The sequence below is a fragment of the Hibiscus syriacus genome, unplaced genomic scaffold (genome assembly GCF_006381635.1).
Source record: "Hibiscus syriacus cultivar Baekdansim isolate YM2019G1 unplaced genomic scaffold, ASM638163v2 tig00014445_pilon, whole genome shotgun sequence".
NCBI classification, from domain to species: Eukaryota; Viridiplantae; Streptophyta; class Magnoliopsida; order Malvales; family Malvaceae; genus Hibiscus; species Hibiscus syriacus.
Window position 1 is genome coordinate 76,478 of NW_024062327.1, and position 20,916 is coordinate 97,393.

Consider the following 20,916-nt stretch of genomic DNA (forward strand, 5'->3'; position numbering starts at 1 on the left):
ACAACTACGGAGGTGGCCGGTGCACTTTCGTATAGAAAAAAGAAGCCAGGAAGAAATGTTACAATTAAGGCACAGCAAATAAATTAAAGACCCTGTTCATTGAGATAATCACCGAGCCTTTCAACAATCATGTTGCTTTGGCCAGGAGTCATTGGCTCGTCATAGATCTCGATGATGAAGGCTTGATTGGTCTTTTTAACAGTAACACCACCAGGCTCCTGAAGTTAAAATCACAAAAGGCTCAGAATGCAACCACCAGTTAAAACCAAGAGTACGAAAAGTTATGCAGAAGTGACCATTTATCTCTCCTTCCTCAAGGAATCTCTATCCGGAGAAAATACAATCCCATAAGGAATCTCAGGGTTTGAGGATACAACATAACAGCTGCTTATAAAATATAGCAGCAAATGCAGGTTGCAAACGAAGTGGATATGAGACTTTGAAGTTTCATAAAACAAGTAGATAATAACACTTTCTTAGGTGCTCTATGTATTAAAATTATGCTTGGAACAAAATGACAAATCTCTTTGCATCAACACAATGTAAAAAACGAACATGTTCATGAGCACGTTCAGGAATAGGTTCATGAACATATAAATGAACGTTCGCGAACATTAAATGAATATGTTCATGAACAATAAATAAAATAACACGAACACCTTCAAAAATAAATAAATGAACACGAACATAATTTTATTCGTTCAAGTTCGATTTATTTACGCCCTTATTTACATAAGTTTGCCGCGACATTTTCTCTTTCCTCTACTTCTGTCGAATATATTTTTCTCTTCATTGATGAAGTTTTCACTGATGTGTTTTCTTTGGAGAAAACAAGATGAAGGCTGGGAAAGTATTTTGACTGAATGGACAAAGGCAAAGTGAGCTAAGCAAGAGACACCCAGACGTAGCGTTGAAACAACGAATCCGCTACACTATTTTATTTTTTAATTATGCAAATTCCTTTTCTGTCCTAACTCTAAGACTTAAATTTTAAATTTAAAAAATTACTTTTTTTTTGTATTTTCTCATAAAATATAAGAAATAAACATAAGTAATTTATTCAACTGATCAAATATATTTTCTCATAAAATATATATTATTATGAAATATATTAAAATATTAAAAAATGTTTAAAATTTTAAATATAATTTGATTTTCGTTATTACTGGCATATCACCTATTACGTAGCAATCTCTCCTCTCTGGGACAAAATACAAAAGAAAATAGTTATAATTTAGGGTAAACTACATAAATAGTCACTAATGTTGGAGTAATTTTTCATTTTTCTCAATTAAGTTTCAAAAGTAATAAATTGGTCACTAACACTATCGTTTTGTTACAAATCGTCACTGGTCACTCCCGTTAACCGTCGTTACTGCAGTAAAGGAATGCTAGCGTTGCACATTAAACCAACTGACTCAACATGTTTGATAGACCGTTTGACTCTTCTTCTTCAATTTTAAGAGTTGATTACATGAAACCTTCTTGCATAATCAAAGAACAGCCAGTCAACGGAATGATGAGGGTCTCTTTCTAAAAAATTTCAGAACTTTAATGAAAAGAATGACCAAAAAGACAATGAGAAATACAAGATTACTTTAACAATATTGGATTTTGGCAAGTTTCATAAGCTGGGGAAACAAGGAACCTACAAGTTTGTTGGACACCAACAATATTCTAGACTTTTGGACAAACACCATCTTGAACAAGTTTCTCTTGCATATTTTTACACAGTCAATAAAATTATATCCCATTTTAGGAAGCTGTCAAGTTATGCATTCTTCACAGACATGGCCATATGAAAAACAAAAGTGAAATGAAAAAGGAAAGTAGGAAAAAATTAAACTAAAGGTGGCATGACAGATTACACGTTAAAAAGTTTGATTAAAATTCATTTCTCTGAATTTCTTTTGATTAAGTTGTTTTTTGCTGGTGCTCTTCTTAACGTCTTTTACTTTTCTCAATAGCATGATTTGGATTAAATTGAATGAATCCAATTAAATCGAATTAAATATAAAGGACCAATAGCAAAAACTAAAAGTACCAATCAAACAGTACTCTAACTATCATGTATTAGGCTATGAGCTCTTCCTCTGATCAATAATATCTTCACCAAAACATAAATCTGAATGGTAAAAGGGAAAAACAAATATTTTAAATGTTATTTTGAGATGTTTTAAACCTTTTCCTATCACCAATAACTAAGTGCAAAGTAATTTTAAAAAAGAACCGATATCAAAGAAGTGCATGCTTGTAGTAGAGGCCAGAAATTCGAAAATATAATTGTAGCATCAAGATTTTTTCAAGGAAATCCCAGTCTAACATCATACCAACAGCAAAGATATGATTGTTTCAAGCACAATTCATGAATCATACCACACATTATTAGCTTCTCGAGCCTTACAGAAACTAGAATCATCTCGTCTAAAACCGAAGAAGAAGAAGAAGAGTCAAACGATCGATCAAACATGATAGTTAGTTGGTTTAACGTGTCACACTAGCATTCTGTTACTACAATAACGACTGTTAACGGAAGTGACCAGTGATCGATTTGTAACAAATCGATAGTGTTAGTGACCAACTTGTTACTTTTGAAACTTTAGTGGGGAAAACGAAAGCTTACTCAAACATTAGTGATTATTTGTGTAATTTACCCTATAATTTACTCAGTTGCTAATTATTTGCCATTTTTAATTTACTCTATCGAAAAGCAACTGGAAAGTTCGTGGCAAACAAAAACAGCTAAGCTCCTTTATACTAAGGCAAATGATTAAAGGAAAAAGAGAGAAGAAATTCATATTATTTGAGCTCTTAGTTGTTCCCATCCCAATTATAATTCGATGAAAAAGAACTCATACATATGAGTTTGAATATAATAAAAATATTGAAATAAGTTTAGAGTTGTTTTCTAAAATATTATTTAATAAATGAAATATTTTAAAAATAATATATATTTTAATTTTTTTTAAATGTAGGCCTAATGAGACCCATGGAAAGATACAGCGCCAAAGGATGGATTATATGCATGGTTTTTAGAACTGGACCGGTTAGCGAATCGATTATGTTATCGGTTCACTTGGACTGGTCGAATCGGTTCGACCGGTCGGAAGAATCGGACGACGTCATAATTATTTAAAAAATTAAATAAAAATATCAAAAATATTTAATAAAAAATAATTTTTTATATCACAAGTCATATTCAAAGCAATTCATAACATATATAAGTTAAAAACCATAAAATCAAATGAAACAAAATGATTCAAATTAACTACAACATAATATTTAAGGTAAAACATATTAAATAATAAATATAATTATATAACTATAATTAAAAAATAAATTTGGGGCTAAAAAATCATATCAAAATGATATTTGTTTGGTTTAATTTTATTTTAAAAACAATCCCACATGGCTAAGAAACATAGAAGAGCATCCCAAAAGTCTAAAGAGTAAAAATATGAGAACAAAACAATCTCACATGGCTAAGAAACATAGAAGAGCATCACAACTAACTTCTATAAATAATAGAGGTAATTTGACATTCAAAATCATGGAGCCTTTTGGTGAGCATTGAGTGAACTATTCTTTCACTTCAATCAAGCTCGAATTTTAGGCTTTAATCGAGCTTCTAAATTTCTTTTTGAGTTCAAGTTTCAATATTATATTTCGAGTTTGAGTTGAACTTGATAATTTTTAGCTAGTGAGTTTGAGTCAAGTTGAGCTTACTTTTAAAGTTTTCAAGTTCGAGTCGAGCTCAGCAATACTCGAGTTCGACTTGGCTAGTTTAACAAACGATGTCGTTTGGTTTAATTTTTTAAAAAAATAAAATTTCCGGTTTTTTCCGATTTTCAACTGGTCCGGTTCGAATGGTTCAACGGTTCTGACCGGTTCATTAGTACGGTTCAACCGGTGTAGATTGAACCGGACTAGACAACGATTCTCGATTGAACCGACCGGTCCGATCCGATTTTCAAAACAATGATTATATGATTGGTTGAATTGAATGACAGATTTATTTATTTTCCTAGCATAACACCACACCCAATGTATGGCCCATATAGTTCTTATGGTTTTGGGGTCCATTCATTTCCATTCCTAGAAAATGATATCTCATTTGTTATTTCCCTTATTATTTAAACCACTTCTTTCCTTCAATAAACAATAATTTCTTTAATTTTCAACATTTATTATTGAATTTATTTACTTAAATTATAGTTTTGCAGTTCATTAATAAATACTTATTAGGACACGATTGGGTGGAAAGGTCGTGAAGATACGAAATTTTCTGTCAAAACAGCCTATGGATTACGATGCGGAACTACCGTTGTGGAAGACAATTCACAAGTACAGAGGTCTACAAAGGGTAAAAATCTTCTTGTGGTTAATCTGTTCCAACAAAATCATGATGAATGTGGAACGACCTCGAAGACACCTCACCATGGATGATAGATGCCCAATGTGCAAATCAACCCCTGAAGAAATAGACCACGTCTTTAGATGGTGCCCTCCTGTGCTATGAATCTGGTCATCCCTAATCAAGGCAGAAAAGCGAGCAGAGTTCCTAGCAACGGACATGAGAAGCTGGATTCGCCTAAATTTGGCCGAACCAAGCAAATTGGGAATAGAGTACCAAGACTGGGATCTTCAATTTGGTGCAATACTATGGAACATTTGGCTTGAAAGGAATTGCGATAGTCTTCTTTTCCCCTTTTGAAGAGAATGGCAGCATGCTTGACAAGAGTAGAAGACTCCAGGACAATCGCTGCCTCTCAACGTAATCATATTCAAACACAGCTGCAACACCAAACCAGCCACCAAGGAACGAGTGAACATTGGACAAAGCCACCGAATGGATGGTTCAAATCGAACACAGATGCCAGCTGCAACGCCAGAAATGGAAATACAATTTGTGGAGGCATCATCAGAGACCACACAGGAAAATGGACAATCCACTTTCATAAGTTCATAGGAATTTGCTCGGTGATAGAAGCCGAGCTATGGAGAATATACATCGGTATGAGTATCGCTTGGAACAAAGGAATCACTCAGCTGATAATTGAATCAGACAGCATGGAGGCAATTCGACTCCTGGAGAATAATACCATTCGAAGAGGAGCTCTAAACATATTGCAGCATATTAAGGAATTGGAAAAAAGAGAATGGAGAATACAATTCCAGCACGTGTCTAGGAAGGGTAACCAGATTGCTGACGCATTAGCCAAACTTGAGACAAATGGAACCCTTGAAGTCCAGATGCTTCTAAGTCCTCCACCTATGGTGGAAAACATGATCAGACAGGAAGAAGACTTTAGCTTACTCAATTATTAGCTTTACATTACCCAAAAAAAAAATTATTATATACAGTACGCACAAATGAGGAGAACAATTTTTGTATATTTCAAAACTCTATGTGCATTATTTTTGTGAAAAAAATTAAATATTACGATTTGATTGTCAAAATATAAATCATAAAAATGTTACTACATATAAGATTGTTTTAATTATTCACTAATGGAAATGGATTGCTTCCTCTATAAATAAGTATGAGAAATGAAAAGAAAATTATGCAACAAAAAAATGATTATATATATATATATAATTTTGTTATTGAGTTATAGTATAAAATTTACAACTGAAAAGAAATGACTAAGCAACAGCCGAATGATCTCAATGGCAAAGGAATTAATGTTATTCTTTGAATTCCTCGGTTCAAGCATTAGTAATGCTAGGGATGTGAGCGTTCAATGTCAAATGATTTGAGTTATTTTTGAACAGATACTACATTGTACTTAGGGATGTGCATGGGTCAAGTCGAATTTTTTGTCCACCCGACCCGATTATTTGAGATAAAATCTGAATCTGACCCAGTCCGACCCGAAATAATATATTTATTAAAATCCTTATTTTTATACAATAAAAATAAGGATTTAATTGAAAAGAAAATAATATATAAAGGGGTATTATTATAATTATCCCTAAATATATAAGGTAAAATTATAATTTTTTCGGGTCTGGTCGGATATTTTTCACTCTAAACTTGAACCCGACCCGACCCAAACATAACTTTAAAAAACCCGACCCCATCCGAACTTAAAGTCAAAATTTTAAAAAAATCGATAAACTCTTCGAGTTCAGGTCTCATTCCGGTACCTAATTGTACTTGCCCAACACATAATCTTTTAGAATCTTTTATTACACTACAGACTTAATTAACAAATGTTTTAGAATTTTATTTTTGGTAAAAGTAATTTGTTATTACACTATAGACTTAATTAACAAATTTTAGAATATTTTATGCATTAAAATATTTTTAAAAGTAGAAAAAAATTTGAATAAACACAGAATCTTATTCATTCCCACTAGTCACTAGATATATTAAGAGAAAAAAAGGTTGGTATCGAATAAAATAATAATGAAAATCTGATTATACATTCATTAAAGATAAGAAATTAAATAATTCTTAACCAACATCCACAATATGATCAGCAGTTAACAGTGTCCCAATATAGAGGGCGTGAAGGAAGGAGTAGGAGGAAGGTTTATTATAATCTTTCCTGAAGGAATTGAAAATCCAGATATCTTCGAAAACTACAAGTCAAAAGGTGGATCATGAAAAGAAAAATATGGCAGTCGAGGAACCTGAAATCTAATCCTCTAATAGTAATATTGATTCATACAAGAAATAGGATATATTCAAAGTTGGAACGTTCTTTATATATATATATATAATGGCATCAAACCCAAATAAACAAAAACCCCTCAATCACCGATGGCCGGTGAGGGATTACAAATACAAATAAAATCCAGTAAAAAAGAAATAAAACATGGTGAAAAAACAACTCAAATGTAAGAAGATTCATATTACTTGGAACCCAAAGACTTTAAAAAAAAGGGAAATTAAGGTAGCTAGGTGGTCGACTAGAGTCCCTGTTCGGCAAGATAATCGCCCAATCTCTCTACAACCAGGTTGCATTGCCCTGGAGTCACCGGTTCTTCATAGATCCCAAACACCAGAGCCTGTGCAGTTTTCTTAATGGTCACCCCTCCTGATCCCTGCCCAGACCAAAAAAAAAACATCCACAATTTGAGATTTTTCAAGTCGGAATCGTTGATGTTATATATATATATATATCAATATTATTCACCTTTTTCCCACGAATGACAGCACCAGGCTCACCCTGGATGACCATAAACTTAGCGCCACCAAGGTGCAAGCCTGTAGGTGCAAGGTGGCCTGGTTCGTCGAAATCCTTCATGATGTCAGTTATCTCCTTGGGCTGCAACTGCAATCACATAATAAAGAATCGATAATATTGACGATGTAAAGATCAAATAGTTTTGATGAATAAGGATTATATATGATGATGACCTTGGGGAAGTTAGGGCTCTGAGCCCAGACACTGCCATCGTGGCCAACGATAGCAGCGGCGGAGAGGTGTTGGCCACTGCCATCGATGTTGCACATCAAATGCTCATCTACGTAAGTTTGCCACGACATGATTAGTTTATGTTTTTTTTTTGGTTGGGTGGGGGGATATAAAGCTGGTTTTATTAGGGTCAAATTGTGGCCTTGGGGAAAAAAGAAACGAGGAGATTTGGTAACATTGATGAAGGGGGCATTGAAAAAGTTGATTTGATGATCTGTCAACCGTCCATTTTGCTTACTACTAGTTAGATCCGCCTTTATTTTAGCAACTCATAAGCCCCATGACCCTCCCAAGTCCCCTCCCTTTTTTTTAAACTTTCTTTTCAATCTTCATGTGTCCTATTGTCCACATTATTTTCTTCTGTTTTAAAGTTTGGTTTTATATTTAAAAATAAAAAATAAAAGATAAATATTTAAAATATAGAAATAAGAAATTTTATTTTATGTTATAAGAGAATTCTACTGATAAAGATAGGGAGAACTAAATATAATAACTAGGATTTCACAATTTATTTAGAGAATCAAAACTTTAAACATAAAAAGATGTACAGTTAGCGAGCTTTTTGTCTTCCACATTACAACATATTATACCCGAAGCAAAGAAAGCCCTATGGGCCTAAATAGTAAAGAAAGCCTATATGCCTGGTGTAGGCGAGTCATACTTCATAAACCTTATCGACGTTAGACTCGAGCTTTGTTAGCATCAAAATGTGTCCCAAAGTTCAAACGAGGATCAGTCCAAGCTCCAAGCACACAATCAACAACACAAATACTATGAGGTGAAATAATTGAAGTTTGGGCTCGTTAAGCAAGTTATTGAAACAATTATGATTTGGCATTGTGACCGTTGATCATTAACTTTGCCATAATTTTTTCCTAAAGTATCACAAGTCATTCCAGAAACAGCTTCTTTCTTTTTTCACTATTTTCTGGGCTTGTATGCCCTACATGCTTACATTATTCATTCAAGGAACCAAAACTGCAACATTCATTGAACAAACGATGAGTATAACAGTCCAGCATGGCGTTTCTTAAGAGGGATTCTCGCTGACCTCGTTGTTTAATAAAGCAGCATAATTTTATGTTTGCCTTTCAATAAAATAAACCAGAGAGCCAACCAACCCAAGATGAGTGATTATCAGTATAATTGACTTTGGTAGGCTCATGTAAAGATGGTGGTAGCTAGAGAGGGGACTCCTCCTTTTAAGCTGCACAAAATCTGACATTGAGATACACCGAAATCACCACAGGCCTGTCTGTCAACTCCATAGCTGGCATCATCATCATCACCACAACAATTGTTACGGTAACCATTGCTTTTTCACGATGGCTTGCATTTTTTATGGACCGAACACGACTAGTGATAGGCCCGAACTCCAGATCAAATTAAACATTTTTTTCGGTTCGTGGGCCACCAGAGAAAAAAACTAGCAGGTTTTCTGCTTTCTCTCTCCAATCCTCCTTTTTCGTGGGTCCAGAGACAGCTAATTTGATGACAAATAATATAAGTAAATAAAAAGAAGGGGGAAACATACAAAGTGGTTGTCTATTGTCTTGACGTGAAACTTGACAACGTTAAAAAACCCGTTGATGTTACATACATGTACACTCAAATATATTCCCGAATATACTTTGCATATTTTGATGAGTTAATCAGAATAAGATGATGTTTAAGAGCAACTTAATTTGATCTTCCGATGAGTTAAATTCTAACAATCGAAATTTTTTCATATTCTTAAAACATCCATAAATCATTTTAATTTCGATATTTCATATCTCGAATCTTTTTTTTTTTGATTAAGTATGTAGCACTTGGAGAATTAGTTATTCTTTTTTATCGAGGAAAAACAGTGGGAGCAAAACACATAGCTGGGCAACATAATCACCCTTCATTAATTCTCTACCATTTTGGTTTAACTTATGAATATATATCCCTCTCCTTAGACCTCTCATCATACCATCAATGTTCCATGAAACAACCAATCCTATCGTGCTACCACGTATTCATGACGCCCACATTACCTAGCCATGTTTCAACGTAACCCACCTCAGGTCTCAACCCAATTTATACGATTGAGGTCTTTTGAAGATGGTCCTACTAGAAGCAACAAGCTTAAAAATTTGACTTTTGAAGCATGTCGTCGTTAATAATAATCATATTTGATGATTAAACGATTTTGGCTTGTCACTAAAATCTTTTTATACCCATAAAATTATTACTTTTAATTTATTCAATAATCTAGTATAATTATAGGATAATATTTATTTAAATTTTTAATTATAAACGTTGTATGCATAGTCTGTAAGCATAATTGTTCAAACTCAAAACTTGTAAGGAGTTATTACTGGAAACACATTATAAGTATAGCTATAGTTTCTAAATTAATTTCTCTACAATAGTCAATCGTATGGAATGATATGTGAGGAGTATGGATGGACCATGGCATGCATGTGCGTCTTATGAAAGCATCTAGTAGCGTAGTAACGAAACAAATATGATGTAGTAAAAATAGTTAATAAAAAGAAACAATGTGGATTGGGGGGACGCCTTCACGCTTGCCTCCCACTCGCCGGTCACCTGATAAATGCCCCCACCCACCCACATACCCCGTAAAGGAAGAAATAGTGGCGTCGGTCTCGAAATTTGGGGGAGTAAAAATAAAAGGGATAAGGTTTGAAAAAGATGCAAAAAAGACAAGTGAAAATTATGGGTAAGATAATCATGTTGGGATTAACTAAATACTGGGGCCCATGAAATGTGGGGATAAATAAAGGGTAAAAGTGAAGATTGCATGGCCTTTGATCCAATACTTGGGATCATTATATTTTTGTGTTATTAAGGTTTAAATTCTCATCATAAAGTTTATACCAAAAAACAATACTAGGCAAATGCTAACTGTATTCACTTCATCAAGACCACCAATTTTTATCTTTTAGTAAATAAATATTATTTCTTTTAACAAAATTAAACCATATATTATCACCTTAAATCAGATTGTTTTAATTTTTTAAGAACGTTAATTTATTAAAAATAAGTTTTAACGGTTATGATTAAAATAAAACGTGGGTAAGTTTTGCTTTGATCTTTTATTAATTAATGTGATTTTGTTGGTCCGAGTTTGGTGGATCAACAAAAACAGGCTGAATTTCTCAAATAATGCAGTTGAAAAAAATTTGTTTAAATAGGACACTTTCGAAATTATTTCGCGAAATAGAGTGAATGTTGGGGAGACACATGGGGTGTAATGCGTCTCTCATATTTTTTCACTATGTAAATGTACAAAGGGTAAATTACACAATTAATCATTCATATATTTATGTTAGTCATGTAAATATATATATAAACTTTATATCTACTAAATATTCAATTTAAATTGGTATTACGAATATATTTAACATTAATTTAATTATAAAACTATTTTTATTTAAAATACACGAGATATTATCATAATGATACTATTTTGGACAACAATTTCAATTAGAAATTATGTAAGCACGATGTTGGTTTCTTTAGTACACAAATTCAATGCTTGGACTCCAAAAAAATACCCTTTGTATATTTATGAAAAAGTGAAAAAATTACCCTTTAGTACACAAGTTGAGTGATTAAATTAAAAAAATTAAAACTACAATAGTAAATTTGGAGAGAGAGTAAAGTTGAATAATTAATTGTGTAATTTACCCTTTGAAAATACGAGAGACATGCGTCTCCAATATTTTTAGGCTAAATTACATAATTAATCATTCAACTTTACTCTCTCTCTAAATTCACTCACTATACTTTTAATTTTTCAATTTAATCACTCAACTTTTGTTTTACTCCTATTTTGATCACTCATCGACCATTGTTCAAGTTGTTATATGGAAGCCAATTTGATCCATTAGCTCTAGCATTGAATTTGTGTACTAAAGAAACCAACATCGTGCTTACATGATTTCTAATTGAAATTGTTATCCAAAACAGTGCAGTTGTATTTAATTAATTTAGAGAGAGAATAAAGTTAATGATTAATTGTGTAATTACCCTTTGTACATTTACATAGGAATGAAATTGGTGAAAAAATATGGGAGACGCATTGCATTCCATGCGTCTCCCCCAAATTTATACATAAATCGCTTGAACTCTAATGCGTCTTTAGATTTACTGTAACAGAGTGCCCTATTCAAACAAATTTTTTTTCAACTACATTATTTAAGAAATTCACCCACAAAAACATGACAATACATGAAACCAAGGTGTATCCATTGCAATTAAAATGATTTTCTTACAGCAATTTTGACTTTTTTAATGGCTTATGCACCAAGAAATCCCCGAAATTAAAAAGAAAAAGGACAAAACAAGCTGGAATTGTGATTTGGACGGTGTACAAAAAATCGTTGCCTTTTGTTAAACCAAAGCTATAAGCTAACCAACCATCGAAAGGAAGATACAGCAAATAGAATAAAATTCTGTTAGCGCCGTCATGGGAAAAACGGCGAGTTTGGAAACAGGAGACGCCAGTGAATGCCACGTCAACAATCCGTGAGGTGCTGCTGCTATTAATATTTCTTAAAAAATTCCGTCACCCAGACCGACCACCAAATCAAAGTCCTGCTAGGTGAACCCTTCCAATCTTTCCAGCCTTAACCCAGCTGTTATGGCCCCCACATTCGGGGGGCCTTATTTTCTCGCCCTCTTTTTTCTCCTCAATATCTCATATCCGTTTTTTTATTTTATTTTGCGGACTACCTCTTTAAAAACATTTGTCAAAGTTATTATTTTGATTTGATGCATCCAACGACTGTAAATCATCATATGATAAGCTTAAATATTATAATGCAACTTTATAAAATTTAAGTATTATTTATTAATTGTATATGAATATAAATTTTAGCTATAATTAATAAATGATGTTTAATTTTTAAATATTAATTTAAAATCAACTAATCAAAATATATTCAGATAATTTATCAAAATAAATATTAATCAATCAACGAGATTAATTTAAGTGATAACAACTCGATATCATTTAATTAAATCTCGTGTATACATAAAATCAAGGCAAAACCATGTATGTGACACAAATCAATATGAATTATCAAGATAAAACCTTAGGAATAAAAAAAAAAATTAAAGATATATATTAATTAAGATTATGGGCAATTATACATCATCAATAAAATTTAAAATTAATTAATTTAAACTAAAAAGATGATACGAGAGATTAAGTTATGTCAGCTCGGAATTAATTGGATTTGGTGAGTAATTCCTTTGATGTGGTTTAATTGATTACACCAAACAAAAAAAATGTCATAAATTGAGAAGACTATATAAATAGAGTTTAAACTTTAGTAATTTAGTTGTAAATAACTGAATTTAATTTGAGAGCCAAAAGAGATTATAAAAGCAGCGATAAAATGGGGTCAAATGAGAGTCCAAATTCCTCGAGAAAATAAAACAAATTCCTTTTGCATATCCATATCTATTTTCATTTTCCCGCGAGAACAAAGAAACCAAAGCCAAAAAGAAACCACCACACATGCTACCATGTCTAAAACAAAACACTACTGAAGTTCCTGAAGACACAGACAAAGGAAGCGAAACATTATAGAGGAGGTTTGTTGTAGAGCCGACTTCGAGACTTCCACAGTTCAACCCATAGCGTAGATGTTTACGAAGCTCTTCCCTGTCCACGCCCTTTATTTCGAGCCACCTTCCTTCTTTTAAAAAACAGCTCCCACCCACAATTCTCTTGAAACAGCCGGAAAAAAGGCTGATTCGTACGATGGATCCATGCCCATTTGTTCGTTTGATCATCGAATCATTGGCTCTGAAACCCCACAAGCCACCAAGCCAGCCGGTTCCGGCGTTTACCCAACAACGACGCCGTGTTTTTGCAAGTTGAAACTCAAAAACTTCCCGTCTCAAACGGCTTTGTTACCTCTCAGCAACAGCTCCGGCGATTCTACGCCCGAATCTTCAACTTCCGCCGCCGGTTTCCACCTCGATGGCTTAACTCTCCGGCGTCTATCCGGGAAGCCTGTGACTCTACGTATCGAAGTCTACACTGGGCGAATGGGTCACACGTGTGGTGTTAGTTCTGGGAAGCTGGTGGGTCGTGTTCAGATCACTATAGACTTAGCTGTGTCACAAACCAGGCCCTCGGTATTCCAAAATGGGTGGATGAAACTGGGGAACGAACCGGGAAAACCAACCGCTAAACTTTACTTAACGGTCAAGGGTGAACCAGATCCCCGATTCGTCTTTCAATTCGGCGGAGAACCGGAATGTAGCCCCGTCGTGTTTCAAATTCAAGGCAACATTAGACAACCCGTGTTCAGTTGTAAGTTCAGCGCCGATCGCTCAAGATCTCGGTACGTTCCTCTGTTTCCGTTTTCACTTTCAATACGGATCATTTCCAGTGAGTTTTACACTTTTAACTGGATGCCAAAAGTCAGTCTAATGGGTTCTTTGATGATGGGAAAGTCTCTGTCTTTTGCTCTCTTTTTTCATTTGAGTACAGGTTGGCTGTGGCATTGTCCCTTTTTTTTAATATTGACTTTAGTTGAAGTTTTAATGGATGGAATTCCATGAAAATGAAAGGATCTATGGATTAGTTGAACTTACCTCTAGCTTTTAAACATGATAGTTGTTCAAGCAAAGCTTCTTTTTATATATAATCTGATCAGGATTTCCTTTGGTATGAAAATCACAGCCAAAAAGAGCATTACTTTATTGCTATTAATGGAACAAGATGATCATGGTTGAATATGTTTGATCTCTTATTTCCTCTGTCGCTGCATTCCTTTTGCCACCTTGTCGGGACTAATTTACAGGTTCAACTATTAATGCAGTCATCAAATTCCATTGGTGAACTCTGTTTCAACTTCAATTTTCTTAGAAAATGATCCTCTTGAGAACAAATCTCTTATTATTGATACTTGATGTAGAATAATATCTCTTGGTCTTAATTTTAGTTGATGTCAAACAGACAATTTTCTTTTCATATCTCCCTAACTGTCATCTTTGATTCTCTCCCATGTACACAGACACTTGATGATGATTTTTTGTTTTGGATATTCTTATTTGATGAAAACGTATTTGTTTACTTAGTTTTATTTTGCAATCTTTTGTGTACCGATTGCTTACTTTTATTTACCTCGTTGTTAATCGTGCGATCAGATTCCTCCCACCGGATTTTAGTAACAAGAATAGAGGATGGATGAGAACATTCTCAGGAGAAAAGGAAAGGCAAGGAAGAGAGAGGAAGGGGTGGATGATAATGATACATGATCTCTCAGGCTCTCCCGTTGCAGCTGCTTCAATGATCACTCCATTTGTACCCTCCCCAGGCACAGATCGGGTTTCCAGATCAAACCCCGGTGCATGGCTAATTCTCTGCCCCAACGGCTTCTCTGTCAGCAGCTGGAAACCATGGGGTCGTCTTGAAGCATGGCGAACGGGGTCCAATCGATGGCTTAGGCTACAAGTTTGAACTTGTCACCGAAAACGGCCCAAACAATGGTATCTCTATTGCCGAAGCTACAATGAGTGTCAAAAAGGGTGGCCAATTTTGCATAGATAAGAGAGTATCAAGCGACTCGTTTGCATTGAGTTTAAGGTCACCCGTTAAAGGATTCGTTATGGGGGCGACCGTGGAAGGTGAAGGAAAAATCAGCAAGCCTGTGGTACAAGTTGGGATGCAACATGTGACATGTATGGCTGATGCCGCATTGTTTATTGCACTATCAGCCGCCATTGATCTTAGCATGGATGCTTGCCAACTTTTCTCGAGTAAACTCAGGAAGGAGCTTTGCCATGATCACGACAACAACTCATTCTCTTTAAACCCTATTTAACTCCCCTTCTTCCGTCCTTAATTATTTAGTTTTTTTCTAGCTCATACTTTTTTTTTTTACAAAATTTATTTTGTACGAGGTGTGCCTGTTGATCATCTGGTTTTGAAGAGGCTCTTCTTCGGTTGACAACATCAATACTTGCGTACAATTCACTCAGTTTTTGATCGTCCTGTATTTCTTTCTTCTTTCGACACAGTATACAATGAACACTTCTTTAATTTGATGTTGGGTTCATGCATACCTTGCAGACTGAAATTGTACAGATTGAACACTTCTGTTGTTTTTGTTCATGGTTTTTTACATTTCCATTCTTTACTTTCATTAACAGTTTTTTTTATCTCCATCGCCTGTTGAGTTTACTTTAGGATGATTAAATAATGATAGGGGAGAGACTACTTATCAGACGCATGTGAGTCCACTGTATCTTGGTGTGCTCTCTGCTAGTTTTTCAAGGATTATGTGTATCATATGCTCATTAAATTAGGATTTGGAGTAAAGTAACCTCCCTGTAAATTAATACTCAATAAATTAATAAAAAAAAATTCCCGACTTGGATTTAAGATCTAAATTAATAATTTCGATAAATTAATTAGATAATAATTTTTCGAAAGACTTTAATATAAATTTATGATCCTTTGATATTATAAATTAATAATTCTATAAAATTACAAATATAACTATAACAACTTAGTAAAATGATTCTATTGTTGTTTGCTTCTTCTTAAAATTTAAATCTAGTTGTTTTTCATCTCTAACTTTGCTTACTGCATCCAAAAGTTACGGTGTTACGTTCTTGTACTGCAACAAAAAATTGTGAAGAATTGTTACCGTTATGAGTGCTTCCTTCTACGTAATTGGTTACAACGATATTGTAACATCTTCAGTTTCATTCTCAATAGGATTTTCAATAACACTGGTTACAATGAATTTGCATTAATTTTTAAACTAATATTACGTACTATAATAAACTTTATTTTTAGGAGTATGTACTATATTTAATTAGTCAATTGCACATGAACATCATTCAATACAATGTATATGTTTTATTCATAAAGAATAATATAAGTTCGTTTAATAGAAAATAAATCTCTTTAAATTAATAAATTATCGATTAATTAATAATTTCTATACTAATAAAATTACGTGATCCTTATCACCTAACATTATTAATGTGTAACATTATAAATTATTATTATTAATTTATAACATCATTAATTTATAGAGATTTTCCTGCTCGATAACTTGGCCCACATTAATATACCAGTGTCGAGATTTACTAAGAGCCTAAAAATTAAACACTACATTAATAATACGTATATACAAATTCTGTAACCGTGGCATCGTATTTAGCATTCTAAAATGGCTATAGGCTCATTGGGCATTGGCGTTTGGACAAACGATCTAATTTCAGTTGCACAGAAAATCATAATGAGAGACAGGAAATGAGACAAACGAAATACTGTCTTTTATAATCGGATCCTTGATTTGGGTAGTAAAGATCCGATTATACAAGTATTCCATTCCTACCTGAATATTCTGTTATCATCTTTACAAATCCCTTCCTGGACTTCTTCAAGTACCTGAACATACATGCCTTATCCATTCAAAGACGGATAACATTTATAACAAAGATGTGACTCAAATCCATGAAGAAAACGCTAACTTCTTGTGTAATGAGATTCATGGAGACGATGATGATGTTAAATTAGCCTCCAAGTTCCCTAGCAATGCCCCACAAACCAGAGGCTGTGCTGCTGGAATTCTCAGACAACTCAACCCACTTCCAGGGATCACAGAGCACTCTGGTTGTGGTCTCTGCATGTCTCTCCCGGGGATACAATTGAGCGACAAGTCGAAACCGGCATTCCCGATGAACAATTTGGAGCATTCTTGGCTAAACCCAGAGAAGAAGTTGTACGCAGCGGTCAGATTAATGAGGTTCCTCAAGGAACAAACCAAGTCGGGTAGCTCACCGGATAGCTGATTGTGTGCCAAATTGAGAACCTCAATGTCAGTTAGGCAAGAGATTGTGTCTGGCAAATGACCCATGAGTGAGTTGTGGCTCACATCTAAAACTTGCATCTCCGAGAACACCCCAACGCCTTGTGGAATGCAGCCTGTTAACTGGTTATTAAGAAGCAAGATCTCCTTCAATTTTGAACTCGTTAAGCCAAAACTAGCTGGGATGTTCCCACTGAATTTGTTGTTCGCCAAGTTTATCACCGAAGCTGGAGAATTCCCCAGATTTTGAGGGATTTCACCCTCGAACTGGTTGTTGTTGAGGAAGATAGCATCGAGCCCCTTGTTGAATAGATCTTGAGGGATGGGTCCCGAGAAGCTGTTGAACCTAAGGTCCAAATAAACAAGATTTGGAATGTACAGAGTGACTACAGGAAAAGAACCCGAGAGGTGATTGTTACTGAGATCCAACTCTTGAAGCGATGAAAGGCCTCTGAAAGTGTCGGGAACGGTGCCTGAGAACCTGTTGCTGTTAAGATGAATGATCGAAACATCTGTAAGAAGAGATAGTTCACTAACAAGAATGCCTTGGAGATTTGCATGGTTGAGATCTATTGCAGCAACAAATGTTTCAGAATCAGAATCCATAGCACAAAACACCCCTTTATAAGCACACACATCTGAGCCAATCCAAGTCTTCAAAATCCCAATGGGTCGTCAGTGATTGCAGATTTCCATGCTTGGAGAGCAGTGTAAGCAGCACTCAGCTTTGACACCGAAGGGCCTGAAGGAGGAGTTTGGGTGTTGCCGATCCCTCCACCAATCCAAACACCACCACCACCGACAATGCCGCCGCCATTGCTGATACCAATGCCAACACCACCACCCACAGTGATGGCCGCTTCATTTGGAACTATCTGCCGAAGGACTAAAAAAGCTAGTAGCGGGAGCCAGCTCTTCCCCATTCTTCAATGTTGAAGACACCTAGATAGATTGATAGATGGTTTATTGTGATGCGGTTAGTCTTGCTTGTAGGGTTGTCAAATGGAGGCTTTCTGCAATCTGCATTGATGAGAGGACATTTTAGGTATATTTCACAGTTTCAGGCTTTTATTAATGTACATATATCTTTTCTGTATGCAAACATTGACTTGAGACTATGGGTGTGCTCTTGGAGGAAGAATAATTGCATATTATTGTGTAATCTGATTGCTAAATTTGAAAAAATAAAAAGAAAACACATATACAATGATTAGGTTGCAAATGCACGAGAATTATGGCGGGTTCCAATGGATGTTGATTCTTCACACTTGGGACCAGAAATAGTCATTTAGAAATGATTAAGTCGAGTTTACGAAAGAGGTGAAAAAGGAATTGGGCTATCAACAACAGACAAGACCTTAAATTTGTTGTTTTAAAAGATCATCTGTTCTATCTCCAACCTTACCTTCCTCACATACAAAGATCTCAGAACCATCCCCAGCAGCATTGATTGTGATGTGAGTGGCTTTTAAATAAATTCATCTAACCTCTGTTAAAAAACTCAATGCCAATGCCTTTTTCTTGAAAATTGAATCCCACAAATTTTTGCTCACCATTCAACAGGCCCAGATCACTTCTCTCTCGTTCCACTGGCTCACAACAAATCTTTTCAAGTTTGGGCTAAATCTACTACACGCACGATTCACCCATTTGTTAAAAGATTTAACGTGCAATGTTTCCTTCCATGTCTGATGGTACCAACTAAACTCGTAATCATTCGGGGAAGAAAGAAAAAGGGAGAATTTCATGTGAGTGAATAAAGCGAAACGCATGCATCTTTAATTTCCTTATTGGATGGCAGCTAAGCTTTAAAGGTAGTAGCTTAGGCTTTCACATAATAAAGATTGAACATTTTTCATGTAAAAAAAAAGTCCAGTCCCAACAGATTAATTACTATTATACCGTGATCAAATTGGGACATTTTGTATCTTTGATATTTATTGCTATCACATTTAACAAGTGTTCATTTTTCCTATTCTTAGCTTTACAGGTAAAGCTCTTGAGTAAAGGACAAGTTTGATGGCATAATTTGGGATTTCCATGTTCACTTACATACTTGTGAGTAATTGCACAGCCGTGACAAATACAATTCAAGGGGTATTCCTTGTCGCGTTGCAATCAAAATGTTGGAAACATCCATGTCATGGGTTATGTAAAAGACGATGCATCCATTAAATTTGCATTTATGACAACCTATCTATAATGTGGTTTTCTACTTATCTATTTTCATAATGTGATGGCCAATACGAATATGGTTATATAGGAGACGACGACATCACTGAAACTGCATGGTTCTTTTCGCACCAAAAAATGGGCCAACATTGGGAAGAGGTCTGAATTCATCTAATGGGCCACTTTTAATTGGTCATGAAGAACCAACCTATTGGGCTCGTCATCAATTCATCATCACCAACGCACATAAATTTATGAGATTCTCTTGTGTGAAATGTTATATATATATATATATATTGTTTGTACTCCCAATTTCAAGGTTTCATCTTATTAATTCAAATCGACCCTAGTTACATATTTGGTTTTGATGGGTAGGGATTTTTTATATACAAAAAAATTTGAACTTGAAACTATGATTAAGTAATATTAAATTGTTTATTACTTGAACCAATTACGTTGATACATTTACTGCTGAAGTATGTAAGCGAACATGGAAATCCGAAATTAAGCCGCCAAATTTGTCCTTTACTCAAGAGCTTTACCCGTAAAGTTAAGAATAGGAAACATGGAAACTACCCATCACTCAGTAAAAAAACATTTTCATACTTTTATTTTATATTTACTTTTTAATTATATTATCTTTTAATATGTTTAAGGGTCACCTTTGATTCTATAGTAGATCCGATTTATTATTTTCTCCCTTATCATATTTTCTCATCAATTTAATCTCAAAGTTGTATCATTTTATACCATGCCCTAACTTAAAACTCTAAATTATAAAACCTAAGTTAGGTTGAAGGTTGAATGTTTATGGTAAATCCTAAACCCTAAACCCTAAACCACACCTCCATAACATCTAAACCATAAACCTTCAACCTAAGTTAGGGATAGGGTATAAAATGATGCAATTGAATAATTTTAAAGGCTAAATTGATGCGAAAATACGATAGGGATGAAAGTGATAAATTGAGTCTACTACAGGGCAAAAGTTACCCTTCTACCTTCTAATATTTATATTTATTAAAAAAATTAATTATACTCACGTACTGACCTAAGTGATTAAGTAGAGTGTTGTTCCTTTAGAAGCCCTAGGTTCCAATGTGTGTAGAGTGTGTATATTATCTTATAATCACCACCCTTGATTATTAAAAAAAATCTAACTAAATTTAGTATCTTTTAATAAAATATTAAGTTGATCTATTATTTTTAATTATTTGAAGAATTTATTTTGTCCAATTTGACTCATAAAATTTTCAACCTTAAAAAATATAATCCTAACCCATTTTTCATTACAAAAAGATTCACTTGTCAATCCAAAAACAAATCATGTGACACATAATTATAAAAGAATCCATAAAACCTCTAAAAATACTAAAAAACAATTTATTTAATAAAAAAATCATATGTTAATCTTGTTTATTACTTGGTTGTGAATGGTTTTGAGCAGACAATTTTGGAGTATAGCAAGCTCCAAAAGG

At 34.3% G+C, this 20,916-nt stretch overlaps 1 protein-coding gene and 2 pseudogenes across 1 annotated transcript; 1 reads left to right on the forward strand and 2 right to left on the reverse strand.

The window, feature by feature from the left end:
* Window positions 1–6,745: 6,745 nt before the first annotated feature.
* LOC120207323 (profilin-2) lies at window positions 6,746–7,561 on the reverse strand. Its single transcript, XM_039206803.1, has 3 exons — window positions 7,370–7,561; window positions 7,146–7,283; window positions 6,746–7,053 (listed from the first exon to the last, which is right to left on the reverse strand). The coding sequence occupies exons 1-3, from the start codon at window positions 7,496–7,498 to the stop codon at window positions 6,919–6,921; spliced, it is 402 nt and encodes a 133-aa protein (XP_039062734.1). The 5' UTR covers window positions 7,499–7,561; the 3' UTR covers window positions 6,746–6,918.
* Window positions 7,562–12,876: 5,315 nt separating this feature from the next.
* On the forward strand, window positions 12,877–15,433 carry LOC120207336 (annotated as a pseudogene).
* Window positions 15,434–16,715: 1,282 nt separating this feature from the next.
* On the reverse strand, window positions 16,716–18,239 carry LOC120207337 (annotated as a pseudogene).
* Between the last annotated feature and the right edge of the window lie 2,677 nt (window positions 18,240–20,916).

Bases quoted from the DNA above. Each gene is read 5' to 3' on its own strand.
- LOC120207323 (XM_039206803.1), bottom strand. From the start codon at position 7,498: ATGTCGTGGCAAACTTACGTAGATGAGCATTTGATGTGCAACATCGAT. The intron at 7,284-7,369 runs GTCATCATCATA...ATGTGATTGCAG, and splicing joins AGAGCCCTAACTTCCCCAAG to TTGCAGCCCAAGGAGATAAC. The intron at 7,054-7,145 runs GTGAATAATATT...TGGTCTGGGCAG, and splicing joins CTGTCATTCGTGGGAAAAAG to GGATCAGGAGGGGTGACCAT.